This window comes from Aspergillus glaucus (genome assembly GCF_001890805.1).
Source record: "Aspergillus glaucus CBS 516.65 unplaced genomic scaffold ASPGLscaffold_18, whole genome shotgun sequence".
Taxonomy (NCBI): Eukaryota; Fungi; Ascomycota; class Eurotiomycetes; order Eurotiales; family Aspergillaceae; genus Aspergillus; species Aspergillus glaucus.
The window spans coordinates 259,470-287,139 of record NW_019170470.1 but is presented as its reverse complement, the minus strand read 5'-3'; the positions used below and the strand labels follow the sequence as shown (position 1 = coordinate 287,139).

Here is a 27,670-nt window from a genome sequence, read left to right as displayed (position 1 = left end):
CGGAAGTCGCGAATAGAAAGTGCTGTTAGTACATGTGTACTGAGAATTATTCTGCCCATAATAGTACTCTGTACGGTCCAAATGTATGGCCGACTACTAGTAAAGCACGATGAATCAATCTGTCGATACTCCAAACGACCAAGTCTATTAACTATACTAATCATTACACTATACAAGTCCATGTAATCCATCATAAAGAACGACAAACCGCACCCAAACCGTAATAATACTAACCAGGAAAAGAATCATGCATTCATAACAACAGAAGGATCGGAAATCAAAGCCGGGTCATCTGCTAAAAGCGTCGGATCAACTCGATTCGATTCGGTGAGAATGTGCAGGTTTTCCGACAGAGTTTCCACCAGTGAGCTCGGTCGTCCGGCCACAGTAAACAGCACCTTGAGTAAGACTCGTTGACCGTGCTTCCCATCAGGCATCTCCATCGTTTCGTGTCGCGTGTGTGTCAAAAGAACTCGTACCAGAGACCGAATGTAGACATCAGTCGAATCATCTTGAAGTACGTCCAGACCATCAATCACGCAAACCAAAAGCGGAGGGGCAAGAGACAACAGACAGTCGATCAGGGATAACACCTCCTTCCAACATCCAAGGGTGTCGTTCAGGAATCGAAATCGCTCGCAGTTGAGATGACAAGCGACATTGCTGTCTACCACTGGCGGCAAGCAATCGACCAGCTGGCGAATCAGGCTGTAAGCGAGGGCGAGCAATCCTTGTTCGAACGGCGTCACGTTTTCTCGGGTCTCAAGTGGTAAGGTGCAAAAGTGCGAAATCACCGGCAGCTTTGCCTCGCGGGCATAAAAGGCGTAGCAAGCGGAAATCAAAGCGACAGGACTGGGAAAGGCGGTAGTCGGGGAGCCTCCTACGGCCAGCACTTGCGAATTGGAGCCCGTACCCCACTGACTCAAGGAGGACAAGACGTTGGCTTCTGTCACGACTTCGACATCAGGTTCGAAGTGGACTATCTGGTCGTCATTGTCAAAGTGATTCTGCAAATGTGCGGATGCGTATTGAAATTCGACTCGAGTGTATTTGCGCCGGGAACCGTAGGACCAATCGAATCGAGATGTAGCTGGTAAATTAGCAGGTCAATTCTTCAAGGACGTAGCAAAACATACCTAGGTCTTGTGAAGGAGTAGTGGTCAAACAAGCAATGCCACTTTTCTGTTCACCGACTGGATGCAACTGACCATTGGCCGTACCGAGCCATTTGCACAGGAGAAACTCTCGATCCTCTCTCATGCGGCTCCGTTGAGCGTCATCGTCCTGCAAATCCCAAATCAAATGACGAATGATGGTGTTCTGAGCGGCGACGTGACGGTCCTTCCCCTGCAGGCCCACCTGGCGGATGCGAGCTTCTTCCCATAGATACGAAGCATTAGCTTGCATGGTTCGACGTTTCTTTGCACATCCACGGTCCTCCAAGTTCAATCCGTCGGTGAATTCACGCATGATATCGAGTCCTCGGGAGCGAACAGTACAGACGAGATTTTCGAGATGGGCGTAGGGCTCGTGATTGGGGCTTTTCAGCAAACGACACTTGGCCCGTCGCACATACCAGTCCATAAACTCGGCCAAGAGGAAGAAAACGAGAGAGTAAAATCGGACGACTCGGGATGTCATATTTTCGACGGCATCGGAGGGGTTCTTTCCGGGCAAACAGATGGATTCGTTGACCTTGACCAGGGCTTTCAACAGACCGTCGATGATCTTGGGATAGTTTGCAGATGCCTTGACGGTTTAGCAAAGTGAGCGGTGCGCCTGAGTCAGGTTACCCACCTTGAAGACCGATTGTAAAACACCGTAAAAGAGAGACGCATAGCATTCGTGATCCGGGAGGATGGTGAGCAGGGCAGAATGAGAGTCCATGGTGACCAGGAACCGATCACAGAGCTTCATGGCGGTACTGAAGAAGTGTTTCTGGGGACTGGCAATCCAAGCAGACTGGATGCTCCGGACACGGGCAATAACATCGCGGGGATTTTGAGGGTGCGGGAAGAAGTCGGTCTGGTCGTGGGGCGCGGCGAGATTGTCCTGAAACGCCTTCCAGGAGAGTATGAGTTCATTGTATTCGATGTCCAATTCGGCGGTAGCTGGGCTGATGATAATTGTTTGGTTAATCCCGGTCATGGTGGTGGTCATTGGCTGGAAGAAACGCGATCTGACAGACTTACCGGACTGGTTTCGAATCAAACCGCTTACCCCAGACGGCTCGATCTCTCTCGTCTAGAGCGCGCCTATGAGCGGATAAGGCGGACGAGGGGGAAACCATCTTTATATATATTTTAGTGGGCGATGGTGTTATGGAGAATCAAAATGGCAGTGAATATGGTGAAGCGAGTGATGAGGAGTGAACGAGGGAATTGCCATGCCGGTGACTCTAGACAAGGAAAGAGAGACCATCACTGACTGCCCATATTCTGTTGTTTTCGTAGTTCCTCGTTCCTCTCTATTGCACTCTTTTCATATCATTGATTGTTCCTTTTGGTCTTCTCTGTTGTCTTCTCTGATCAATTCTTTCCCAATTTTCTCCCCCTCAGAGCCTCGGCCTTGCCCGCGGCAAACCCTCCGCAGTTCTCGGCCCAATCAACGGCCCGGTTACGGCGGAGCCCTGGACCGATGGGTGGTCGAGACCCCGGTCGAGGGCGGGAATTTGCCTTCTGATTGGTCGAGCAAGCGAGAAACAACCAATTAGGGAAGCCATATATTTAGCCACAGCTTCGGAGGATTAATTTGCCGATTGAGTTATAGACAGTAATAGGGTGCAGAATAGACGAGTGTCATGCTGGAGTACTTGTAGAGTACAAACAACTGTACTCCATACTTTGTACATCGATATAAAACAACATGTACTCCGTACCACAGTACCATTAACGCACGGCCAATCCTGAAACGCAGGATTACACTGACGCGTCACCGGTTACAGGCAGTCCTCTAGTACAGAGTAATACTACTAGTAATATTAGACCAAAGGAATTCAATTGCCGATTTTACAGAGATTTACTGGTGTATATACAGGATGATATCACCGGCAAAAAACAGGTTGCCAATTTTCCACCCCGCCTGCCAAGCCGTGAGATTCCGGGGTTATGCACATAGTCTGATTTTGCTAGAGGGATACCGATTAAATTCTCTCTGTACATAGAACGAAATACACTGCAAGGATATATACTTTCTTTATCAATCTGATTACAGGGGTCTTAATACTGTTCAGAGCACTGTACTATTTCAGGTCCTTCAGATAGATCCGGAAATGGAAAATGCAGATAAGGATGATCCCTCCGGAATCGGATCGAGCGGAGAAGGCCCGAGTCACATGTCCTTGTACCACGTACTGTCTCGTGTTGTTACTCTATAGAGAGATAGGGGTCAAAATACAAGTACTTGTACAGAGTAGAGTACAAGAACAGGTACAGAGTACATAAAGTACACATAGGGTACAAGTACAGGTGCAAGTATAAGTACAAATACAAGTGCAAGTGTCCGAACCGGATCTCCGCAATGATCGGCGCTGACTAAACCAAATGAACTCTCCCAACCCCCCTCATCAACTTTTCCCGTTTTCTTTCTTTCTTCTTTTGACTTTTTTTCTTCTTCATTTATTCTTCTGTTATCCGGGGTAACATTCGCCATCTCCTTTTTGTCCCCGATTGTTGTTATATCATTTCATGGGGCTGGCTCCCGTTTACCTCTCACCCAGTCCGCCGCTGCCGCCGCCCTACGGTCGCCTCGGATTCCCTCGGTTCATCTCATCTTGCACTCCAATTGACCGCTCGTGAACTCGGACTTGGGCCTCGATAAGCCACAATCGCTGACCGCGGCAACCCACGTTGGCCCAACTCATTCGTCCGTACCGACGTCAATCATCCGATTCTGCGTTGTTAAATGTCAGACGTGCCGGCCGCAATTATCCACCTATAGCAGCATTGGCTTTCGCGCTGCTGTCGACTACTATACATAGTATTTATATATTGCCGTTGTGGATGACGACGTGCTGGGCGCGTACGCATCTTCATAGTTGAATCTTCCTTCGCGCGGTCTTTATATTTGACATCGGTCCTCCGGAAGTGTCATCATGGCCTACATGCCTAGTGGCAACCCTAGTGGTGAGGAGAACAACAATGATTCATCGGGCGGGAGTCCTAATACGGGTTGGTGCAGTCCTTGGACGCAATGTGGTTCAATTTGTTAACCCATGACAGCGATGATCATTTTATATAGTATTACCGGAATTATCACCGTCCTCTTCCTCGCCATCATCATTACCGGTGCCATCCGCGCTCATCGTCATCCCGAACGCTATGGCCCCAGATACGCCATCGGACGAAGGAGTCGTCAAAGTCGAGCACGAGGTATAGCCAGGGCGATGTTGGAAACCATACCCATCGTCAAGTTTGGCGACGAACCTCAAGGCAAACCCGATCCCGCCAAAGATGATGTGGAGATGGGAATCCCGGAGTCTGGAGCAGAAGCCCCTGCCGATGAGCAACGCAAGGAGACAACCCCGGCTCGTGACACCGTCCAACCTGCGTCACCCGATGAAGTTCCGTCGAAAGATGAGAAACGATCGAGTGCAACACCGTCCACCCCCGACGCCGGTAACTTTTCATGCCCGATCTGTACGGATGACTTTGTCAAGGGACAGGATTTGCGGGTTCTTCCTTGCAGCCACAAGTTCCATCCCGACTGTATCGATCCATGGTTGGTGAATGTGTCTGGAACGTGTCCATTGTGGTATGTCTCTTCTGCTATAAGATGTATATGTGAGATGTGTAGCTAACGATCGCAGTCGCATTGACCTCAACCCTCCCCAAGAAGAACAGGAGGAGGAGGAGCAGCAGCAGCAGCAAGGCACCGACGGTCACCCTCAAATACGCGATCCAACGCCGGAACGGCAGACACGTCAACGACGGCTTACCGGCTACTTCTCAAGCACATTGAACGCACGTCGCATGCGGGAGGCCACGGTTGAGGAACGACTAGCCGCTCTTCGGACCGTACGGGAAGAGGCCAGGACCAACGGGGAGACCGAAGATGCTGACGAGCAACGACACCGGAATCGACTGTCTACCCGACTCCGCGAGCGCTTCCGGATAAGGACTCGCACGCACGGTGACGCACAGCCCGAGCCTCCACAGTGATGGATATTGTATATTGCATGATTTCTGGTATATGGTTAATGATGGATTGTATGATTGATTGGTTTTGGCGTTGGTTGGCGTCCTTGACGAAAATGCTTGTATATATCATGTTGGAATACGACTATGACATTTATGTATCCTGCAAACCCATCCTCTATAAAATAGGCCACTGACTCCTTGGCTCATTCAGTCTCTGATGCGGCCGGACATCGATCCAAGTTGTAGTCCAGTACACATCCACCGCTGTCAACTCGGTACTATAGTTAACACCCGCATGGCCCCGAAGAGGAAGTTTCCTCGGAAAGCCGACATCAAACGGTTATCCCGTTTGATGTTCCCGGATCTCCTCGGGCGCCAACTCGATACCAAGCACTGTCATTCTAGACAACAAATGATCAATGATCAACGCTCCGTTGCCCAACAAGCGGAAAGACATACGGCGCTTTATGCGGAGATACGCCAGGCACTGCATCGCCGCTAGTTAGGCCCACACAAACAAAACCCGGTACATACGTAGGTTCCCGCGGGCTTACATCCACTCCCCAAACCATCGTTCAGATTCTCCTTGGTAATTATTCACCCTATTCAGTAAGTCCATCCATACCCATATCCACCGCCAGGATGCAACTCTCACGTAAAATCTCCCCCCCAAACGCAGTAAATCTATCCAAACAAACGCCTCATCCTTGGCGCAATCACCCCCAGACATAAGGAGAGACTTTGACCGACAATGGGCGATGGTAGCCGAATAAGCTTGGGGGGGGGGGGGGGGCTAGGCGCCGAGGGACATGTTATCGGGAGGCCAGGGTAGTATTTAGCATGATGTTGTGGATTAATTCTGGGTTGTTATCTACATTTATAAGTACGCCGACATTCAGCATTCTTGTGCTGTACATAATACAGCAGTACATGTTTGTATGCAGAAGTACATAAACAATGTATGCACGTGATTTTGCTGGAGCGTTCTCGACACAAGGAGGCCAAGACCGTCGGTAAAAGTCCGTGGCAAATTGACAAAAGATCGGTTTCGGTTGGCCAACACAAATGCGGGATTTATGCGGAGAGAGATTGGAGTACAATGCGGAGTATAAGGCAGAGTAGAATTATCGAGAAATGGCAGAAAATATAGGAGAGGATAGGAATACAATAGCAGTTTTATGGAATCATAAGATACCAAGGACATGTGAACCGACATCCTCGGCCCTGGCCCCGGTCCCTGATTAACACATATAAATACTTAATATCGCAATGCCTGTAACATGGAACATGCCATCCACTGTATAAAATCGTGTAATATATTTCATCGGTGAACTCTTTGAGGCAATTCTTGTCGTGTGACTCCTCATTAACATTCCCCATATAATCAATCACCATGCCGTCCGCCTCTCCAACTTCCGCCCCTTCATCCTCTACTCCCTCCCAACGTCTCGCCAATCTCTCCTCACAAATCATGGCTCCTTCAACTCCCTCATCTGTGTTCTCTTCATCGCTCATCGCTGCTGCTCCGCCTGATCCGCTCTTCGGTTTGGCGCAGGATTTCAAGCGCGATCCATCCGATAAAAAGGTCGACCTCGTTATCGGTGCCTACAGAGATGACGATGCGAAACCGTGGGTTTTGCCTTCTGTGCAAAAGGTATTCCCCCAATCACCTGGTATCCAGATTTAGATGATATACTAATGTTTTTTTTTTTTTTTTTTTTAAAAAAAAAAAAGGTCCGCAACGACATCCACGAAATCCCCACCCTCAATGAATACCTCCCCATCAAAGGCCTCGCCCCCCTCACCACCGCCGCCGCCTCCCTCCTAATGGGCCCCTCCTCCCCAGCAATCACCCAGTCCCGCGTCAGCACCGTGCAAACCATTTCCGGCACCGGCGCCGTCCATCTAGGCGGCCTCTTCCTCTCGCGCTTCCACCCTTCCACCCCGAAACCAGCCATCTACCTCTCCAACCCGACCTGGGCGAACCACCACCAGATCTTCTCGAATGTCGGGCTCTCGTTGGCTCAGTACCCGTATTTCTCGGCGAAGACAAAGGGGTTGGACTTTGAGGGGATGGCGGGTGCGTTGAGGGCGGCGCCGGCGGGGTCGATTGTGTTGTTGCATCCGTGTGCGCATAACCCCACGGGTGTTGATCCGACGCAGGAGCAGTGGAAACAGATTGCGCTGGTTATGCGTGAGAGAAATCACTTCCCGTTCTTCGACTGTGCGTATCAGGGTTTTGCGTCAGGGGATCTTGTCCGTGACTCGTGGGCGATTCGGTACTTTATCGAGCACGGTTTCGAGCTGTGCATTGCGCAGTCGTTCGCGAAGAACTTTGGTCTGTATGGCCAGCGTACCGGTGCTTTCCATTTCGTTTCCGCGCCTGGTCCCGATGCTGCTAAGGCTACTGAGAACATCGCCACCCAGCTCGCTGTCCTGCAGCGCTCGGAGATCTCGAACCCGCCTGCGTACGGTGCGCAGATCGCCAGTCGCATCCTGAACGATCCCCAGCTATTCGCTTCGTGGGAGGAGGATCTGCGCACGATGAGCGGTCGTATCCAAGCGATGCGAACGGGTCTGCGCGATCGTCTCGAGGCAAAGGGCACACCCGGGTCATGGGAGCATATCACGAACCAGATTGGGATGTTCAGTTTTACCGGATTGAGCGAGCAGCAGGTGAAGTTGTTGCGTGAAAAGTATCATATTTACATGGTAAGTTTTCCTTTTTTGATTTTTTGCATGGACTGCTCCACTATTACTTGCATGATCTGCATGGCAACTGTACAACGGCTAACCGTTTATCCATATCCAGACTAAAAACGGCCGTATCTCCATGGCGGGTCTGAACTCGCATAACCTGGATTACTTTGCCGATTCGGTTGATGCTGTAGTACGGGAGACTTCATAGCTTTCCCGCCATGCCTGCCTTTTTGTTTTGCTCGGTTAAGCATTAGGATGACTAGTCGTACCAAACAATAATCATAATGACCGTAATCACATCCACTTTAACATCCTCACTCATCCTCATCCTAGAAAACCAGTCTAGAAAACCAAATCCCAAACAACCAACCACGTACACAACCCAACCGTCCCCCAAAATACCGCCTGCGCCGTACTCCGCTGCTCAGTCGCACGCCTCAACTCCTTATTGCCCTCCCCGATATTCGTCGTCGTATTACTCGCGTCCGTAACTAGCTGGTCGATGTAGTCTTCCTGCGTGGCTAGATGCCCGACGAGGGTTTGTTGGAGGGATGCGATTTCAAGGAGGGATTTCTCCGCATTTCTACCCGTCCACATTGATTAGTACCTGTAGATCCGAAGAGTTGGGGAAATTACGGGGAGTGAGTGAGGGGGAGGGGAAAAACGTACTGCACTTTATCAAGCGTATCCTCATAATACCGTAACATGGTATCATTCTCCTCCGCGAACAACTGCAGTTGTTCGGGGGACAACTCCGCTTCGATCGCAGCGACTTCGTTCTCGCTAATCGCAGCCGCATCGTGCGTATCCAAACCAACACCACCACCAAACTCCCCAATCGCACCCTCCCCCCTCGTCTGCGCCTTCACCGGCGTCCCCGTCCCCGCACCCACAGCAGCAGCCTTATAAAGAACACTCTTCTCCCTCTCCCTAACCCTCTCAATCCGCCGTTCAACCATCCCCCTCTGCACGACTACAACATCCTCCAATCCCCTCCTCAAAAACCACAGAACACCCTCCCTAACAACACGCACATATCTCACAACCTCCTCTTCCCTTCGCTGTTCAACAGACTTATCCTTGTCATTCTTATCACCACCGCTCGCCCATCGGAAGAGGATGTTCGTAGAACCATATTTCTTGCGCAGTAGTGTAGACTCTGTTTCCTGGCGGAGCGACTCTGCGGAGGACAGGTTTGTTATGGAGGATGAGAGGTCGCGGAGGAGGGTCGAGGTTGAGGTGTCGATTTCGTCGCGTTGGGGGTCTGTTAGGGTTCCTTGGGGTTGCTGCTTTTCTTGTCCGTTTTGGTGTGGTTGAGGTTGGGGGTGTTTCGAGACGGAGGATGTGCGGCGGAGTTGTTGGCGCTGCGATGGCGGAGGCGCATTCGTTGTTTTTAGGTAGGAGTGGCGGATTGTTTGGAGATAGTGGAGGAGGGAGGCGATGTGGGAGTTCTATTGCTTGTTAGCTTCGCTGTTATCGTGACTTCATTCAGCTCGGGGGACGAACGATGCGGTATGCTTCCTTGAGGAATTCATCGGCGGTTTCGGTGGACGGAAGGCGGGATGTTGGTGGCGGGATGGTTTTGGATGAGTGTTTTTCTATCAAGAGGGTGTTCAGGGTGGGTGTGAGGTCGGTCATAGTGGTCAATGTCAGTGTCAGGGTTGGTGGTGGTGGTGGTGTAGATGTGTTGCTGTCAACATCGGGATGTCCATCATGCGCGGTGGGTCTACTTCGGCTGCCGGACTGCCCTCCGCATCTCCGACTACGAACGATGTCGAATGAGAACAGCAGCCTCGAAATGCTTGAATACACCATGGAACTGGATCCTGTACTCGCCTCCATTGGTCATGATGATCAGAGTGTCATGCATACTTGCTTAATTTGGTGAAGCTAACCGATAACAGTGTGTTTTTAAAAAGTGTCACAAAAACAGATGCAAATCAAACGGGCACACCAAGAACGACATAATCTATACCATGCAAGTTGCCAATACTCCACAATGCACAGCCTCTTGATGTCCTTGTCCCGATAGTCTCTTGCCCTGCAAATAACGATCCGTCGAGGTAACCGCCCCCTCCGCATGTAGTGTATCTTCGACCACCACCCATTTCGATACCGTCGTAGGTAAAATTTGCAGCATTCCGCTCAGCAGCAAGAATATGTAGACAAAAACAGACACAAGCCTAATAACCCAGGATGCCCTGCAACATCATTGTCAGCACCTTCCGTTCTTCTTTGACTCCATAACCGAGCACAACCCGAAACCATCGATGGGTTTCTTGGATTGCTTACAGATGCTAGGTGTGGTACGGCCTGTGCAACGCCCGCCTTCGCCGGAGCAATGGGAACTGGCTGCTGTAGATTTTGATAGGCGCCTGCAACTGGGGGGATGGGCATGGGAACTGGGGCTGCTGCTGCTGCGCTTGTGGGAGTTGGGGGAGACCAGCTGCAGTCGCTGCAAGGCTTCTCTCTGTCGTTTTTGTTGTTCCTGAAGCAACCGCAGCTGGTCTGTTACTGACTGTTGGACTTAATGCATTGATCAGCATTTAAATTCACAATGGAAAGTAAGGTGTTGTAACTTACTTCCATTGGGCTCCTGCCCCACGCCGTCCAGTCTCATACTGCCATCAGAGGAATGATGAAATGCTGATGAGCAAGGCTTATTGGGTGGCCTGGCTAACAGCAACTGATTCCGAAAGCCCTGTCCACCAACGTGCCCAGAGCTGCTACATTGCAGCGTTTCCCGATGTCCAGGACCAGCTGACGTGCAAGGAGAACTACCACTGCGGCACCCAGATAGCAAATCTCCCAACCACGACTATGAAGACTAGAACCCAGACACAAGCCCTCCCAGCGTCACAGACGTTAAGCCAGACAATCTCAAGAATACAGCAGCTTAACCCCACCACAAACACGCCAAAGAAGAGCACGCCACGTTGATACCGGCGAGCGACGACATTACTCGGCCCGTCTGCTCCCACCAGCCACGGCACATTCTTATCGATACCGCGAAGAGCACGAGGGGTCGCCCGTGTCTGGTGTTCAAAACTGTGAAAGAAGAGACTGTGTGTTTGAAGGGAGGGCGCCGTTCTGGTCTTAGTGAGTTACCCCAAGATCCTTGCCAGCTCACGTGCCCGGCGCTGCCGGATGTTTGGAGGAACGAGAAATGCTAACCATTTTATTGCAGGCGGGGTTTGAAGATGGATGAGGTTGGAGGAAAGGGTGGGGGTTGAAGGAGCCGATAAGAATAACAAAGCTGCACTGTTAGATTCTGGCGTCCACAGCCAGGGGCTTCAATTCTTTGACCCCCGAGCCACCAGAGCACAGGACGTCTGGGGGGGGGGGGTGAGACCATTGTGGCGCCGCAACCAGCGGCCACGAAGCTGCCCATGAGAAGTCTCGGGGCATATTCCATGGCGTGAGTAAGAGAAGCCCTGCAATGTGTCCGGGCAGTCCCTAGTGATCTGATGACAAGTGCTGACTTTTGTGTTACAGTGGAAGGATGCTGTTGAAAGTGTTGGAGGTTGAGTCACCGACTCTGAGGTCTTATTATGGGTGGGATTCAGGGGGTTTAGAGTGAAGTTGTGATTTTCAGTTTTGGAATGGAATATCGAAGGAAATTTGTATAGGTAAAAAGCTGCCATCCCGCAACCCAACACCCCTCCGCGGCGATGCCGCCTCTGTCAGTTCAGACGCGAGCTATGGGCTCCATACCAGTGTGTGGTATCTCTAATCCCAGTGAAGTCGGAAAGGATAGTTAAGATTATTCGGTCTCTCCATAGCAGAACCAGCTTGAATGGGCTTGAAGGAAATAGATCAAGATCCGGATGCAATAAGCAACTTCGCTCCATTGATATAGGCTTCCGCCGGTGCTATCAAAAAGAGTATCATACAGTAGAATGAAAATGTGACTTCATTGGCGCGCTCATTCCCCTGAGGACGATTTGCATCATACGTCATGAATCTTCTGTCCGTTCTATGCGGTAAAGCCGGCCTGTAAAATGAGAACATTAGTTGAGAACACTAGCAAGGGATTGTAGAGCTACTCACGTCAGGGTTATTGGCACTCCTGGTTGTGGTCATGACTTACTATCACCAAAGTACGAGCAGACTGTTACTAGTGAGTCACCCAGGACTTTCGAACAACATGTATAGTGTGAGAATAATCCCTAACATACTTTGTAGCTAAGCTGAGCGTCTTTCTTGTGTGGTGTGCTGGGATCTAGAATACAGGGAGGACATGGCCATACTTATAGCCCATTCCATACAGGGAGGTATCTAGAATATTCGGCATAGCTGCAAAAAAGAGCAGGCATTCTGTTTAAGTAAAAACGGATATATGCCTACACATTCTTCACTGTACATATACCAAACCAAATAAGACATCACTAGTTAAATCACCCATACGCGCCTTAAAATAGCAGCCTGCGACCTAATATGACTGTCATTACTCGCATACGACCAGAATAGCAGGCAGAGGTTGAGGAGATAGGCAGTAGTCGGAATTCAATGTCCATATAATCCTCCGCGACAATAAGCCATCATCTCTCCTTCTCAACACAAACTTCACTCAACACAGACACAGAATAAAAATGTTCCAGTGCCTCGAAAGAAAACAAACCCAGACACTACCAACGCTGGAAGATTTGCTCGCCATGTTTGAGTTTCTAACAAAGGAAAAACGACCGCTGCGGACGCTGGAAGACTGGCTCAAGGGGATCAAGCAGGTCAAGGATCCTCTCGAGTTGACCAACTTCCTGTTCTTGAACTGGCCATCCTTCACCGACAAGGTCAAAGTCCTCATCTCACTGCCGAAAACGGCCATCCGCAATGATGTTGGCATGAAGCTGCTGGAATCCCGACTAGAAGACTCGATGTACGCTCAGCTTGCGCAAGTCGTGCGCTGGCTCATCTTTGGCAACGGGTCTGATTCCAATCAGAAAAAGGGTCTGGCGTGGTCCAGAAGTATCATTGTGATGGATATTGGAAGGCGCCGGATTGTCCAACGTGAAATATATGTTCAAGAGGAAATGAAGGCTTTACAGAAGTCACTGCATGGAGATAGTGAGGGGGCCACAGAAACATCCCAGCTCAGTGCATATGAAAAGGAGCTTGAGAACCTAAACAATGAATACTGGAGTCTCAACCGCGATCTCGGGCAATTTGAAAGTGCGATACCAGCAGGTGCTCTCAGCAAAGCCTTCAAGTCATGGAGAGCAGATCCAGACTGGTACCTTTGTCAATGGCTGCGTGAGGATTGTGCTCGACGAGGAGGCTGCTGTGGGCGAGACTGTGGATGTTGTGAGAAAGCCCGAGCGACAAACCGTCGATGGAACCGAGGCCATTGCACCGGCGTATGTGGCTGTTGTGTTCGCACGCAAGGGTGCACTGATAGGGATGTTACTTCGACAGAAAGTGAAGAGGAAGATTATCCCTATGATGCTGATGATCTTTTCGCCAGGTCACAATATGAAGATCGATTTGATAGAGCGTATATCTGGGGGCTGAGTTTTTTGGATGAACTCGACCTACTTGGGTGAAAGGGGTGTGCCTGATGATTCGCTGATCATTCGTTTCTGTTTGGGCTCTTCTCTGGGGATCTATCGTCATGGAACTCTCTGAAGTTTTATTTAATCTTGTATGACTGGTTCCTGGTCGTTTTAGTCGCGATGTTCTGGGCGTGATATTCTACTCTTTATCTGGATCGTGTCAATCGAAGCAACATAGGAGCAGATGACAGACTGAAAATGTGATCTTGTTTTTCCTTATTGGGATGTCCTTCTTGCATGTTTTGATAGTTATTCGGTTCAATTGGCTTTGTCCGTGGCCCTATGTAGTTCGTAATATATGAGCAGATGCTGGTGGATGCTTCTAGTAGATGACCATAAAGGACGTAGTGTTATTGTTTTAAATTCGATTACATCAGTAAAAATGCCTGGCAATTTTAAGCTCCTTAGGGTGCCTTCTTCACATAAAAAAGGAGGACTTCCCAACTTCATCTCCGTCATCCAAATCATCTCCCAATCCACCTCCCAACCATCCTCCACAACAGCATCCAAAGCATCACCGACTTGCCAAAAACTACTTCTCGCCATGGAATCAGGCATAGAATTCTTCGGTTTTGTCGCGGCTCTATGCCTCTATTGTTTGTGATGTTTTTCTTCTTCAGAGCGCCCACTGAAAGTATGTCAATATTCATCCAACCTGGAAGTCTCAGGCCCCTCTGGCTAACCCTTCTGTCAATTTAACGGGCCCTCGCCTTGTGAAGTTTCCTAAGCCGTAATAATCACCATGTCAAACACCCTCTCCGGTCCAAGTGAGATCCCCCTTCCAGCCCGATACAGACCTTATCCTTTAAGGCGAGCGCTCGGATATTGATCAATGTCTTCCTTCAACAGCCTCTTTATCGACTTCGGTTGGACGGAATGTCAGGCGAATATATGATGGCTATCCTCTCTCTCGTCTTCTCGCTCGGTTGACAACTGCGACGGTGATAATTGGGGTGGTTACGATGTTTTATTCTGTGTGTGTATGTCTTATGAACGTGTATTCTCTTAATATGACTGTGTTCTGTTTGTCTTTCTTTTTCCTCTGTATCTCGTAGTAAAATGTCCTCCAAATTCACTCGACGTCACATCACATTGGCCAACATGACTTAGTCTGCTCTTCATCAAATAGTATGAACAAGTAAAATAGCACTCCTGGTCATAGAGTGAATACAGACTTCTAGTCCCTTCTTTTTCTCTTGCTCTCGTTCGTCCTCGATCCTCTTCCTCTCCCCGAAGAGGTCAACTGCGTCGGAACTAGCCCCAAGTAATTCTACCTATTCCGCGGTACTATTTCTGGTAGTAGTATTCGAGTAATTATAGTCATAATCGTCGTATTTGTATAGTTGTTTGGCACGGAATGCCAAGGAGGCTTGTCCTCGCCCTACAGGGCTGAGGATCTGTGTAGTCGAATAGAATATCCAACACCTTCTCATTCACAAGTACTACGGAACTCTCTGTGAAGAAGATAATAATGATGTTTTCAAAATAAAATAAGCATTCATGCTCTAAAAATATACCACGAGTCAGACGCCGCCTCAGCCGTCGTTCAGAAACCGTTACGGAAATCCTCATCTCCAGGCGGGTCACGCGTCCAGGCAACATTATTAGCCAGCCTTATACCCCTTCGGGTTTAGATCCGCGTGTCTCCTGGAATCTATTAAAGCTTCGTTTTCCTCTTTATTTCCTTCCTTTTCATTCATCCTCACTCTTCTTTCTCTCAATTACTCTAAGCAAAATGTTCAACTTCTCTCTCTTCAAGTCCTCCAAGGAGGAAACCCCCGCCGCCACATGGAACCCCAACACTCTTACTATGGAACAGCCGTCGAGTCCCGAGGCTCCTCATGCCCAGCAGCAGGTTGTTACTGAGCAGCCGGTACGCTCCTTTATTCAGTGTTTAGTGTTTATGCGCGACAAGTATTAATAAACAATCAGTCTACTCAGGAACCGATGCAGATGGGCCTTCGCGGTGGTAACGGCGGTGGTGGTATCTGCTGCGGAATGTACGTTCCCTTTCTTCCTTTTCTTTATCGATTCTAATATGCTAATAATATGTAGCTGCGCCGGTCTTGCTTGCTTCGAATGCTGCGAAATCTGCTGCTAAATACGTCGATTCGTCCCGATAACGGAATAATGGATAATGGAAATGAGAACGGGATGGTGGTAAACGGGAATGGCTGAGTCGGTTCGCGTCGCATACCTTCTACATACTCTTACTACGGAGGACACACGTTGTATTATACCCCGGTCTATTGTGATAGATCTATTATGATAATATTGGACTCCTTAAGGATGTCATTGATTGCCTCGTATGCGATAAGATTGTATTTCTGTGTATTCCTGCAGTGGCAGTACTACGAAGTAATACTAAGCAGACCTAGAATAGGTTATTCTGTCGAGCCAGTATGAATAAGCCTTGGGCATACTTTTTTAGTTAAAGCCGGTCGACAGTACGGCATCTGGATGGAGCGGATGGAGCGGACAGAGTACGGAGTACTGCAGAAGCATTGCCAAGGCATGCCGGTCTGCCGGTCCAAGCTCTAGTTATACAGTCGCCGTGACTATATCTGTCACACCCCAGATCCAACAACATCTGCAACACCCTGCTTGTTTGTACCCCAGTACCACCCTCATCGATCGCAGGTATCGCATCCACCGCGCGGTCCAAACACCAATCCACCCGCGCATCCTGCAAGTAACGATCGGGATAACAAAGGATATGCACCACTGATCCGTCATCGTCGATGTGCATCGAATAAAGCAGATTAGTCGGCACGGAGAATGCCGTAAGTGCAGTGTTTGATCGACACATCAAAAGGCAGGTAACGGATATCTCCGGACGGGGGTTCTAGATGGTCATGGTCACCGGTGTGTATCTGCGTCGACGGGTCCCATTTGGTTGCTTTTTTTTTTTTTTTTTCCGCGGTGTTCTGCTCTTGGCGTGCGATTTGCGTGCAGAAATGGGTGCTCCGTGTGGTTATGGACTCCGTAATGGAAAATGGTGATCCTGACAGGTTTGTCTGTCAATAGTTAAGAGTTGTAGCGGATTCAACCTTGTTCTTTTCTTTTTCTGGCCCTTTTCACCCAGACGGTTGGCGACATGCCGATGGTAGTCATTCTTTTTGATGCCTTCACTCTCACAAGGTATGAAAAGGATAGTATGGAGTACAAGTAATACTTCGTAGAGATCTCTTGAAACAGATGAACCCCATATTGGCCCCACGGCATGCGAGAACTCCTCCAGGCAATGAAAATGCAAAGAGCCGAAGCGTGAACTCTGCCGAGATTAGTGATCTAGGCATAAAGTTATGCAGATTGCAGTTGTATTTGTACTTGTTCGCAATACAGCTACAGTGCGCTGACAGATGCAGAATGATGCATTAGTTGATAGTAGAGAATAATGTATGGGTATCTGTACAGTGACATCTGATATCATCGTACCCTGCACAGGCATAATCTGCACAATTGCATAATTCAGTCGTCGGTCACTCCGAGAAAATCAAACAGACCATTCACGCCTCGGGCGATTCAGGGTCAGTCATTATCATTGGTAGATTTTTATGTATTTTTTCTTCTCCAGGCACAATGATGTCGCTCCCCACTCTAATTACCTCGGTCTCTTCGGTCCATGCATATCAACATAAATACTTGCTTCCCGCCTCTTTTGTTCTCATGATACCATCCCACTAGGTTGGACACAATCATGTCGACTGTTATTCTACCTCTTGCAGCCGCTGCGCTTGTCCTACGGCTGCTCTACTCCCTCATCCAATCCATCCACCATGCCTACAAAGCGCGTCAACTGGGCTGCGGTCCCGTCCCTCACTACCCTAACAAAGACCCGCTAGGCATCTACAATCTCTTCGACACCATGGAAGCCGACAAGCAAAAACTCGTGCCCGTCCTGACAGAGCGTCGACTTGAAACTGTCTGCGATCGCGAAAACCGCTATGTGAAAACCTTCCGGTTCCGCCAAATGGCCCGCGAGACCATCACCACCATCGACCCCGAGAACATCAAGGCAGTGCTGGCGACACAGTTCAAGGATTTTGAATTGGGTGTGATACGCCAGAGGAGTCTGCATCCGCTGCTGGGAACCGGGATTGTGAGTTTATGCGCTGCAAGGTGCTTATATTTAGACGCTGACCGATGAAACAGTTTACCGCTGATGGGGAAGATTGGACGAGATCGAGAGGTTTGCTGCGACCTCAGTTTACGCGGGACCAGATTAGTCAATTGGATTTGGAGGAAAGGCATGTTCAGAATGCGATGAAGGCTCTTACGGTTGACGAGGAGAGTGGTTGGACTCGCGATACCGATATTCAGGCTATCTTCTTCCGTCTTACTATCGACTCGGCTACGGAATTCCTTTTTGGTGAGAGTGTGGACAGCCAGATGGCTGCCGTCATGAACAATGTGGATGACCAGTTTTCGTACTACTTCGACAAGTCGCAGTGGTTCTGTGCGCAGCGGGGCCGGTTTGAGAAATTGCACTTCCTGGCCGACAACAACGAATCCAAGCGCGCAACCCAGCAAGTCCACGCCTTTGTCGACCGTTTCGTCCAATCCGCTCTGGACATCGTGCAGCGCGAAAAGAACGGTGGTCTCGACGAAGAAAAGAATGACAGTTCCTACGTCTTCCTACACGCTCTAGCCTCGACCACCCAGGACCCCATCGAACTCCGCTCCCAACTCCTCAACATCCTCCTCGCCGGTCGTGACACCACCGCCTCTCTCCTGAGCTGGTGCACCCTCCTTCTCGCCCGCCACCCATCCGTCTTCAAGAAACTCCGCCAAACCATCGTCGACACCTTCGGTACCTACAACTGCCCGCAACCAATCACCTTCTCCGGCCTCAAATCCTGCCAGTACCTCCAACACTTCCTCAACGAAACCCTCCGTCTCTACCCCGTCGTCCCCATGAACCGCCGCACCGCCGTCCGCGACACTACCATCCCCCGCGGCGGCGGTCTTGACGGCATGCAACCCGTATACGTGCGCAAGGGCGAGTCTGTCGGTTACAACGTGCACCTCCTGCACCGACGAAAGGACGTCTGGGGCCCTGATGCGGAGGAGTTCCGTCCCGAGCGGTGGTTGGAGAAGAAGCCTGGTTGGGATTATATTCCGTTCAACGGCGGGCCAAGAATCTGCATTGGACAGCAGTTTGCGTTGACGGAGGCTGGGTATGTGATTGTGAGGTTGTTGCAGAGATTTGATGAGATTGAGGATGTTTATCCTCAGAGGGGAGTGAGGTATGGGTTGACGTTGACGAGTTGTCCGGCTGACCCAGTTACGGTGCGGTTGCATGAGGCTGCATGATTTGTTTGTCAGTTACATATACACGAGTATGAGTTATGATATATCAAAATTGTATAGCAACGAAATCAGAATCAATCAGGGCACTTGAGCATGGTGATCTCGTCGCGAATAGACATTGACACGGGACAGTTTATAAGCCAGCCCGGGGTTCACATCAATTAAACAACCGTTCAATTTAGGGATCCACTATCATAACCACGACATACCATTTACGGTTAAGACGGAGAGCATGTACCAATCATCCACCCGACTCGATATGAACCACCCCCTCAATTCGACAACACCATCACTATGTATCAACCACCACCACCATCACCACCACCATCTTCTATCCCATAATAGCATTCGAGAATAAAATCTCACCTTCTACTCCGTGCTCAAATAAACAGCTTTCCTAACCAGATTTAGCTATTCTCCACCCGGAGCGGGACGCTGAAACTCGATGTTGTTTCATCTTAATCGATCACTTTATACCTGTGTTTGCTCTCTGCTTTCCAGCTATTTGGATGAGACTGCGATGATGACAGGGTCGTTGACGGTTCACGATTGATTGCTTTCGGCTCATCAGGCTGCCGTGTCTCTATTATACCCTGACCGTTTCGTACGGAGTACTTTTTGTTAAACTGGTCTCCCACCCGGCGGGGGTAAACTATGGTAGAAGCGTGATAGAGTGTATATGGAGGTAATATATGTATGTAACAACTTCGGTAGTAATAGCCAGTCCCATTGGTGATTAGACTGAACGCTGGTCTCTCTAACGTTCGCCCAGCGGTCTCCCTAAGGAATGTCGGGGTCACGTGCCCGCTCTGGGCGGCCCTGTACCTAAACGGGTTACGACCGCACTATTACTACTTCGGCCTAGTGCCCAGTAGACCTTCGGTGCTTGTCTAATATACATGCGTTCCGCCCTATGTCCGTAACACTTTTGGAACTACGATGGCCTGATTATAGCGCTGCCAGGAGCTGTATGGACACAGCAAGTGACAGCCTGAGATGTTGAACCGTGCCAGCCCAGCTCCGACAGTTTTCTTCGAGACGAACAATGAGTCCCTGAACCGTCTCCCGATACTTACCCAGAGATCGGCACTGGAGATGAAGAGGGTCCGGGCTGGTTTGATCTATATCAGGGTCTAGGGGTATATAACCATGCTCTCTGTCGCTCTGTGGCCTGGTTCTACTCTCCATCCCAACTACGAGACTGGCTCTTGTTTACATTCTCTTCTTCCTTTCGTTAAACTTGTCTAAACACATTCTTTTTATTTCTATCTGCATCATGAGATTCACCAGCTTGATGATGGCCGCTAGCGCCGCGGGCCTGGTGCACGCAGCCGCCAAGCGCGATGCTTCTGCTAAGAAGTCTGGTTTTACCTGTACCCCTCCCTTCCCCAGATCACCCTGGCACGAACACAATACTAACTGGTGTGAACAGGGGTCGGAGCCAACGAATCCGGTGCCGAATTCGGCGAGGATAACATCCCCGGCAAACTCGAAAAAGACTATACCTTCCCCAACACAACCGCCATTCAGACCCTCCGCGACTCCGGCATGAACATCTTCCGTGTGCCATTCCTGATGGAGCGATTGGTGCCGGATGATATGACGGGTGATGTGAATGCGGCGTACATGAAGGATTTGAGGAAGACGATTCAGTTTATCACGGAGAGTGGGGCGTATGCGGTGCTGGATCCGCATAATTATGGGAGATAGTGAGTTTTCCTTGTTTGGTGTTTCTGGGTGGGGGTGAGTGTAGGGCTAATGGTGTAGCTCTGGGGATATCATCACCAATACAGATAACTTCAAGGCGTTTTGGAAGACTGTTGCTGGAGAGTTTTCGTCGAACGAGAAGGTTATCTTCGACACGAGTACATCCACCTGCACCTCCCTTTCAGAAAGCCCGTACTAACAATACAGACAACGAATACCACGACATGGACCAATCCCTCGTCCTCAACCTCAACCAAGCCGCCATCAACGGCATCCGCTCCGCCGGCGCCAAAAACCAATACATCTTCATCGAAGGCAACGCCTACACCGGCGCCTGGAAATGGACCGACAACAACGACAACCTTGCGTCCCTAACAGATCCGCAAGACAAACTCGTCTACCAAATGCACCAGTACCTCGACTCCGACGGTTCTGGTACATCTGAGACATGCGTCAGCGAGACAATCGGTAAAGAACGACTGCAGAGCGCGACGCAGTGGCTGCAGAAGAATGACAAGAAGGGCTTTGTGGGTGAGTTTGCGGGCGGTGTGAATGAGCAGTGCGAGAAGGCTGTTGAGGGGATGTTGGAGTATATGCAGGAGAATAGTGATGTGTGGATGGGGGCGGAATGGTGGGCTGCTGGGCCTTGGTGGGGGGATTATATGTATAACCTGGAGCCGACGGATGGGCAGGCGTATAGTACTTATCTGCCGATTTTGAAGAAGTACTTCCCTTCTTCTGATGCGGCTTCGTCATCTTCGACCTCGACCCCGACCAAGGCTGTCCGCGTGCCCTTGGTCCATCCTTCTTCTTCGGGCTCCGTCTCTGGATCCGCCTCCGCGTCTGCCTCTCCCTCCGGCAAACCAAGCGGCGGCGCCCTGCCCCCTACCATCCCGGTCTCTGTGCCTACCACCTTCGCCACTGCTGCTTCCGCGACGCCTTCGTCGTCTCTCGCTGCGAGCAGCACTTCGAGCATTGTCCCCTCGGCTAGCAGCTCTGGAGGCGTTGCGAAGAAGTACGAACAATGTGGTGGAGTTACCTGGACTGGATCCAAGGCTTGTGAGAGTGGGAGCTCTTGTGTTAAGCAGAATGCTTTTTACTCGCAGTGTCAGTGATTGGGTAGGCGTAGGGGTATAGTGGTGGAGCTTGAATAAGAGGGAGAGCATGCTACTTCGATGTGAAGGGATCTATTCTCTGCAAAAATACACATATAGTCCGCAAGCTATTTACATCGAAAGTATATTATCCAAGCACCAGCTGCGTAAAGTCATCAATCATAACACATCAATTCAAAAGCAGAGGACGAGTTAGCTCTCTCTCTCTCTCTCAACCATAAACTCAAACGACCGATCTCCCTCCCCAACCGGAATAGCATTCACATCATTATCATAAAGCGTGCGCTCAAAATACCTCACCCTCCCATTCTCCCTCACAAGAAGCACCGTCTGCTTCTGCGTCCCATAAGCCCCCTGCATATAAGCCGGGTTCGCCGCATCCTTACTCGCACCATCAACCTGTACCTTATCCTCCACACAAGCAGCAGCAAACTCATCAGCCGCTCTCTCATTCTTGCTCTCAGCCCCAATCGCCGGGATAAAGATACTCTTCCTCAAGTTCGGAATATACGTCTCCGTCGACGACCCCCCCGGTAATCGCGGAAGCGTATCCGTGCTCAAAACACCCAGAAACCTCTCAATAAGCGTATCCTCATCCTCACCCTCCCCAGCAGCCACATGCGCCTCAATAGCCTCCTTCATCAACCCCTCCCCATCAAGAATCTTCGGCCACGACCGATCCCCAAAACTCGTATTACTCAGCCCCAACGTTACCCCCCTCTCCCTCGCAACCCAAGCAACCTCCTCCAAATTCGCAGACCGATTCGATACTATCGCCAACGGCTCATTCACGTACCCGCAGACAAGACTAAACCCACCCACGTTCTTCGCTGCTATCCCCGTGATCACATCTTGTACGAAATCCTTCGTATCGCGGTTATCCTCTGGCGGTGCGGCTAGCCAGCTATTCACGATAACACCGCGGCTTTGCGCTGCGGCGGAGGCTTTTGCTGTGCTTGTTTCGCGGTAGTTTGTTAAGACGGCTAGTTTGCCGGTTTTGGTGACGCCCATCCAGGTTCCGTGGGGCGCGCGCGCGAGGTCTCTCGAGGAGAGGACGTTGGTGTTTGGTGGGTGCCACCAGGATGGGGGGGAGGTTGGGCGGTTGAGGTATTCCTGGTTTTGTTAGTGTCCTGGAGGTGGGTTGGATGGTTAGGTAGAGGTTGAGGGGGTGCGTACATCTCGGTTGTCGATTATGATGAGGGAGTAGGAGGGGTGGGCTGTGGAGATTAGTGCGATACACATCTTGACTTTGTCTGCAGTTAGGGTCTTCGATAGCCCAGTGATGCCGCGAAATAGTAGATGAATTTGATCCGAGTAAGCGTTCAAGTGAGCGTTGTAGCACCTGATATAAACCAAATGAATATGTGACACTGGTGGATGAGTATATGATATCAGTCAAAAGAGAAGCACCAGTCAATTCTGCAAATCATGTATGTACTCTGCTATGAACCATGGACGTTGAGGTCATCGTGAACCAGTATATTGCCGAGGTTTGATTCCACCGCCTTCCTATTTCGAACCCAGCCTGTCGTGCCCCTCCTGTTCTGATCTGCCAGGACAAAAAACGAATTCAGATACTAGTCATGGCTGTCGTTTTATGATATCCTGCGTTTGATTGCTGTGGCCTGCTTGTTGCCATTGTGCCATGGCCCTCTATGCAATGCCGTTCCTGACACCGTACGGAAGTCGCCAACATCCAGTGGATTCCCCGGTCCTGGTGTACTTCAAACCAGGACTGAAGATGCCATGAACTACCTGACACACTGGAGGTTCCTGATTCAATCCTATCGTAGATACCGGTATACAGGGCTAAACACCCGAACCCTATGGACGAAGCACCGACGTTTCCAGAATGGCAGAACCAAATTCCGGCACGCGAATCTCCGATCCGAAACATCGAGGCGATCGGCTGAACCAATGAGATGCTGGTTATATTTAGATGTACGATTGGTTGTTCCACATCTGTTCGCTAGGGCTCCGATACAGATCTCCACGAAGCAGCTTCGTTTGTTCTCGAATACGGAGTGTATCAGTGACCGTGATTTCTCTACGAGGTCCCGGATACATACATACGGTGGACATGAAATAGCGGTGTGGTATATTAAGCCATGGGTGTTTGGAACCAGGCTGTGGAATTGGAGGTTCAGCTCGAGCTGATGTTGCGGTCTCCATAAGCATGTGTCTGGGTTGGTGCTTTTGTACAGTCGGCTTGACGGTGAGGATAGTTGCCAGGGGGTGCAATTGCTTGATTGTAGTTACAGAGTAAAATAAGGAGCACAGAATAGTACAGAGTAGAATGAATGGCATTGTTGAAAGCAGCATAAAGAATCAACATGACATCAAGAAGCGAAGCGAATGTCACCATCACAAATGCTCAATAAGGCAACCGTGTATCAGTCATCCATCGTCTTCCCTCCCGATCGGCTAATTTTTTCCTTCTCTTTCTTCTCCTTTTCCTCTCCTTTACTATTACGGAGTACTCCTTTTCTTTCACTCTCCTCTCCAATTCGCATCTGTTGCTATCCTTCCTGTCACACTCAACTATCTTCCATCACCATATTTTTCGATCGTCGGCGCGGCTGTCCCGGATGGTCGCGTGAAGCTGTCATTTCCGCCCCGCCCTGCAGCTTCCCTGCGATAAGATACCACTTATACCTTGCTTCGATCTCTTCGTAACCATTTAAACATTAGTGAGACAGTCTACTGGATTGTTTCATCATGTTCGGAATCTTTGCGGACTTGTTGTCGTGAGTACAGAGTGGAAGGCGTCAAGTTGCTGTGCTGCCGCTAACGGTCGTTTCAATGCAGCTCCGTCGTTACGATCCTCTTCCCCATTTTCGCTTCCTGGAAGGCCCTCCGTTCGTCGAACCCCTCAGAACTGGCGCCATGGTTGATCTACTGGGTGGTTCTGTCGGTCATTTTGCTGGCTGAGTCGTGGACCGTGTTCATTTTGGGATGGTATGGCAAGGCTGTGTTATCTCGAGGCTGAGGCTGAAGCTAAATGACGTCTTATAGGTTCCCCTTCTACAGCTGGATCCGCCTCTTCTTCCTCTGCTACCTCGTCCTCCCCCAGACCCAGGGCGCGCGCTTGCTATACGTGCAATACGTCGATCCGTTCCTGGAGCAGCATGAAAAGGAGATTGAGGCATTCATTGCCAACAGCCACGAAAGGGCCAAGACTCTGGGTCTTCAGTACTTCTACCAGCTCATCGATTTGATCCGCGAAAAGGTTCTGGGCCTGCCCCCGCAGACTGGTGGTGCTTCCCCTCCTCCGCCCAGCGGCGCGGGCGCTTACGCTCAGTCGCTCCTGTCCCGATTCAACATGCCCGCTGCCGGTGCCGGTGCTGGTGGAGCCCCAGCAGCTGGCAACGACTGGTTTTCTACCATTAGTTCTGCCGTGTCCACGATGGCGGCGACAGGCCAGGGCCAGAGCCAGGAAGCACGAGCGAGGGAGCTTCATGCCAGTGGTAACCTGCTGCCGCGCGAGATGGCATCGATGTCGCGGGAGGACAAGGCGAAGTACCTGTCCAACCAGCGCGATATCTTGGAAGTGATGCGGGCGGCATTGGCGCATGAGGAAAGCAACCTGGGTAGCAGTGACGACGAGTCTGGTTCTTCGCTGCGCAAGAACCGCAGTGACAACTCATTCGACCATATCAACCCCGAGGATATCCGCGACCGCTCTCCTGCTGGTGTTGCTGGCGCTGCGGCCGGATGGGCGTCTGGATGGTTGGGCGGACAGGGCGGACAGGGCGGACAGGCACGACCCCGGTAAACGATGTTCTTTTGGCGTTGTTGTAGCCGGTGCTGTAGCCGGTGTCGTGGAATTGCTTAAAGGGTTACTATTGCTACTTATTGTTCTATTTAAGGAACTCGGAACTACTTCGGAGTAGACAAACTGAAGGGATGTGAGGAATGCAAACAGGGATCGCCTGTTCTAGAACGCGTACGGACAATTCATCGTAGCTGCTGTAATATGTAAGGTCCATGCACGGGGTTTCGGTCTGTCCTTGCATCAGACCGACTATATGTGCCTGAGGTATCCATATCAAGGCTCGCCAAAACTAGCCAATCAGGTTGCTTCCTTTCGTTCTCAGGACAGGCCTTGTACATATATCTACTCTGGACTCAGCAAAGGCATCTGATAGTACAGAGTACAGTACTAGCGGTTCAACTTGAGTCCAAACTCCTTACAAACCCACCGAGCAGTCTTCGTATGCAGACTCCAATACCGTTCATCCTCGAGGCTATCCTCATCCTCGTCCTTCTCGCCCTCCTTTGAAGGATATAACCTCCCTAACGCCTCAAAAATCACCAGCTGATCCCGCATATACTCATCTACGCATGGCTGGTGCCTCCCGTCAAACCAGTCATACTGGTTCCAAAGCTCGTTCTCAAAATCCGCAACGCAGCTCTCGATTAGATTCTTCACGAGAGCGTGTTGGTGACTATCTTTGTCACACTTTTTGCTCTTAGGCCGGGGATCTTTGGCATCTGAGAGGAGAAAGTCGCGGCCGATGCGGAAGCCTGTTGTCGTGTGGCCGACGAGGAGGACGTAGATGAGTGTTTGGTGATGCGTGCGTTCGGAAGTGTGGATGTTGATGAGAGTGGGGGATTGGGGGTCTTCTAGGTTGATTATCTGTGGTGGTAGGTCGTTCAGGTTGTTGTGTAGGGCTGTGATGGTTTCTTGTTCGATGTATTCACGGATTGTCAGTTTGTCGTGCTTGCTGGGTTCGGTCGTTGGCCAGGGTACTTCGTCGTCTGGTGCGAGTACTGTGATATCGATTTTGGTGATTATGCCCCGTCTGTATTTGTTCAGGTCGACTGGTGGAAACCGACAATCGACACTTCCATCCGGCTTCGTAGTCGACGGCAATGGATCAATCAAGCACCTCACAGTCCCCAACTCGACCGGCCCCGTCATCCACCCTCTTTTCTGTACTTCAACGGACAACTCCGGAAACCCCAGAGTCTTGAGATTCGGCACTAACACTTGCTGCACATAATCAAACGACGGCGAAAACGTCACATTCGTACCTCCCGTGATATCAACACGAATCGGTCCCTCAACGCCTGCGAGTGCACCTGCACGTAGAAGATACGGATATAATGCCTGGAATACCAGAAACACACTCCCCGGGGTATCGAGCTTGATACTATACTCCTGTTTCACGTGTGGGATGTCCGTGGGTGCAGGTGGGTAAAACGATAACGTTTCAGACCTTAATTTCGCACCCTCAACGACAGTATTGCTTATTTCAGCGAGCGACTGCACAGCCGCGAGATGCGATGCTTTAAGACCCTTCTTCCCCGGCCGGGATCCGCGGATGGAATGTATCGACAAGGGTTGATTGGTTAGGGCTGCAAGGGCGATGGCGTTGCGGAGGATCTGGCCGCCGCCTTCGAGGGTTTGGCCGTTGAGGGTGATCATGTTGGTATGTTGGGGGTGATATTGGTGCAGTCATACTTGGGGTGGTGATTATATACGGGGGTTGCATCTTTGGTAATGTTTGCTGTGTAGCTTATCGGTGACTCACGTATGACTAGGAAAAGCGTCAGAGAAGAAGACCAGGGGTAGACCAGTCAGAAAGAGTCTCTTGCAGTAAGTTTTTTCTAGTGGTTTTCTATGGTGGTTCGTCTGGGGATTGACGTCGAGTCATCTCATCTCCAGTCATGTCTATACGAGAACAATAATACAGAGTAAAGAAAGGGAAATAGAATCAAATATTAATTATAAATTCGATAAAAAAAAAAAAAGAAAAGAGCAAAGAAACTGCTTCAAACCGACCAACTTACACTGTAACTGACTGTAGTGAATTTCTACGCACAAATTCTGCCTCTCTTCCGCCTGGCAGACCACCAAAATTAATTTTTCTCCCCTCTTCCTCTCCGTCTTCTTTTCTTCTCTCTCTCCGGGATTCTCTTTCCTATATTTCTCGACCATATCCTCCATTTAGGATAATAACTTATTAAATCGACCTCGACTCGTTTAGTCTGGTCTTTTTTTTATTCCCTTATTTTATTTCCCTTTGATGCGGCTCGCGTCTGTTCCGAACAGCGCCTGATTTGACATCACCTCCCATCATCGCCTCTTTTTTTTTTTTTTTTTTTTTTGCTCTCTCCGCATCATCTGCCATCCTGCGGACAT

At 50.1% G+C, this 27,670-nt stretch overlaps 12 protein-coding genes across 12 annotated transcripts; 7 read left to right on the top strand and 5 right to left on the bottom strand.

Annotated features, from left to right (window-relative positions):
* Window positions 1–119: 119 nt before the first annotated feature.
* On the bottom strand, window positions 120–2,511 carry ASPGLDRAFT_50128 (uncharacterized protein). The gene is made up of 4 exons (XM_022547245.1): window positions 2,193–2,511; window positions 1,798–2,116; window positions 1,137–1,749; window positions 120–1,090 (listed from the first exon to the last, which is right to left on the bottom strand). The coding sequence occupies exons 1-4, from the start codon at window positions 2,288–2,290 to the stop codon at window positions 246–248; spliced, it is 1,875 nt and encodes a 624-aa protein (XP_022398299.1). The 5' UTR covers window positions 2,291–2,511; the 3' UTR covers window positions 120–245.
* A 1,257-nt stretch (window positions 2,512–3,768) lies between these two features.
* On the top strand, window positions 3,769–5,257 carry ASPGLDRAFT_628001 (RING-H2 finger protein). The gene is made up of 3 exons (XM_022548578.1): window positions 3,769–4,169; window positions 4,221–4,752; window positions 4,808–5,257. The coding sequence occupies exons 1-3, from the start codon at window positions 4,094–4,096 to the stop codon at window positions 5,157–5,159; spliced, it is 960 nt and encodes a 319-aa protein (XP_022398298.1). The 5' UTR covers window positions 3,769–4,093; the 3' UTR covers window positions 5,160–5,257.
* Window positions 5,258–6,086: 829 nt separating this feature from the next.
* On the top strand, window positions 6,087–8,039 carry ASPGLDRAFT_627944 (uncharacterized protein). Its single transcript, XM_022548577.1, has 2 exons — window positions 6,087–6,792; window positions 6,873–8,039. The coding sequence occupies exons 1-2, from the start codon at window positions 6,532–6,534 to the stop codon at window positions 7,953–7,955; spliced, it is 1,344 nt and encodes a 447-aa protein (XP_022398297.1). The 5' UTR covers window positions 6,087–6,531; the 3' UTR covers window positions 7,956–8,039.
* Window positions 8,040–8,180: 141 nt separating this feature from the next.
* Window positions 8,181–9,476, bottom strand: ASPGLDRAFT_68492 (putative SNARE protein (Ufe1); the record flags this gene model as incomplete). The annotated part of the gene is made up of 3 exons (XM_022549268.1): window positions 8,181–8,421; window positions 8,508–9,289; window positions 9,345–9,476. 3 exons carry the CDS (start codon window positions 9,474–9,476, stop codon window positions 8,181–8,183), a joined length of 1,155 nt encoding a protein of 384 aa, XP_022398296.1.
* A 223-nt stretch (window positions 9,477–9,699) lies between these two features.
* Window positions 9,700–11,015, bottom strand: ASPGLDRAFT_84213 (uncharacterized protein; the record flags this gene model as incomplete). Its single annotated transcript, XM_022550259.1, has 5 exons — window positions 9,700–10,039; window positions 10,131–10,364; window positions 10,422–10,561; window positions 10,620–10,886; window positions 10,969–11,015. 5 exons carry the CDS (start codon window positions 11,013–11,015, stop codon window positions 9,984–9,986), a joined length of 744 nt encoding a protein of 247 aa, XP_022398295.1. The 3' UTR covers window positions 9,700–9,983.
* Window positions 11,016–12,349: 1,334 nt separating this feature from the next.
* Window positions 12,350–13,696, top strand: ASPGLDRAFT_1497696 (uncharacterized protein). Its single transcript, XM_022542075.1, has one exon. It carries the CDS (start codon window positions 12,431–12,433, stop codon window positions 13,376–13,378), a length of 948 nt encoding a protein of 315 aa, XP_022398294.1. The 5' UTR covers window positions 12,350–12,430; the 3' UTR covers window positions 13,379–13,696.
* A 1,246-nt stretch (window positions 13,697–14,942) lies between these two features.
* Window positions 14,943–15,488, top strand: ASPGLDRAFT_60076 (uncharacterized protein; the record flags this gene model as incomplete). The annotated part of the gene is made up of 3 exons (XM_022548420.1): window positions 14,943–15,260; window positions 15,320–15,387; window positions 15,443–15,488. Exons 1-3 carry the CDS (start codon window positions 15,123–15,125, stop codon window positions 15,486–15,488), a joined length of 252 nt encoding a protein of 83 aa, XP_022398293.1. The 5' UTR covers window positions 14,943–15,122.
* A 1,599-nt stretch (window positions 15,489–17,087) lies between these two features.
* ASPGLDRAFT_37903 (cytochrome P450) lies at window positions 17,088–18,703 on the top strand (the record flags this gene model as incomplete). Its single annotated transcript, XM_022544877.1, has 2 exons — window positions 17,088–17,489; window positions 17,543–18,703. 2 exons carry the CDS (start codon window positions 17,088–17,090, stop codon window positions 18,701–18,703), a joined length of 1,563 nt encoding a protein of 520 aa, XP_022398292.1.
* Window positions 18,704–19,976: 1,273 nt separating this feature from the next.
* Window positions 19,977–21,522, top strand: egl3 (putative extracellular endoglucanase/cellulase; the record flags this gene model as incomplete). The annotated part of the gene is made up of 4 exons (XM_022549267.1): window positions 19,977–20,073; window positions 20,133–20,409; window positions 20,468–20,565; window positions 20,615–21,522. The coding sequence occupies 4 exons, from the start codon at window positions 19,977–19,979 to the stop codon at window positions 21,520–21,522; spliced, it is 1,380 nt and encodes a 459-aa protein (XP_022398291.1).
* Window positions 21,523–21,714: 192 nt separating this feature from the next.
* ASPGLDRAFT_132003 (NRDE family protein) lies at window positions 21,715–22,764 on the bottom strand (the record flags this gene model as incomplete). The annotated part of the gene is made up of 2 exons (XM_022541088.1): window positions 21,715–22,635; window positions 22,699–22,764. 2 exons carry the CDS (start codon window positions 22,762–22,764, stop codon window positions 21,715–21,717), a joined length of 987 nt encoding a protein of 328 aa, XP_022398290.1.
* A 1,476-nt stretch (window positions 22,765–24,240) lies between these two features.
* On the top strand, window positions 24,241–25,297 carry ASPGLDRAFT_132015 (HVA22/TB2/DP1 family protein; the record flags this gene model as incomplete). Its single annotated transcript, XM_022541089.1, has 3 exons — window positions 24,241–24,269; window positions 24,331–24,480; window positions 24,538–25,297. The coding sequence occupies 3 exons, from the start codon at window positions 24,241–24,243 to the stop codon at window positions 25,295–25,297; spliced, it is 939 nt and encodes a 312-aa protein (XP_022398289.1).
* Window positions 25,298–25,380: 83 nt separating this feature from the next.
* On the bottom strand, window positions 25,381–27,256 carry ASPGLDRAFT_626692 (uncharacterized protein). Its single transcript, XM_022548560.1, has 2 exons — window positions 27,124–27,256; window positions 25,381–27,065 (listed from the first exon to the last, which is right to left on the bottom strand). The coding sequence occupies exon 2, from the start codon at window positions 26,951–26,953 to the stop codon at window positions 25,685–25,687; it is 1,269 nt and encodes a 422-aa protein (XP_022398288.1). The 5' UTR covers window positions 26,954–27,065; window positions 27,124–27,256; the 3' UTR covers window positions 25,381–25,684.
* Between the last annotated feature and the right edge of the window lie 414 nt (window positions 27,257–27,670).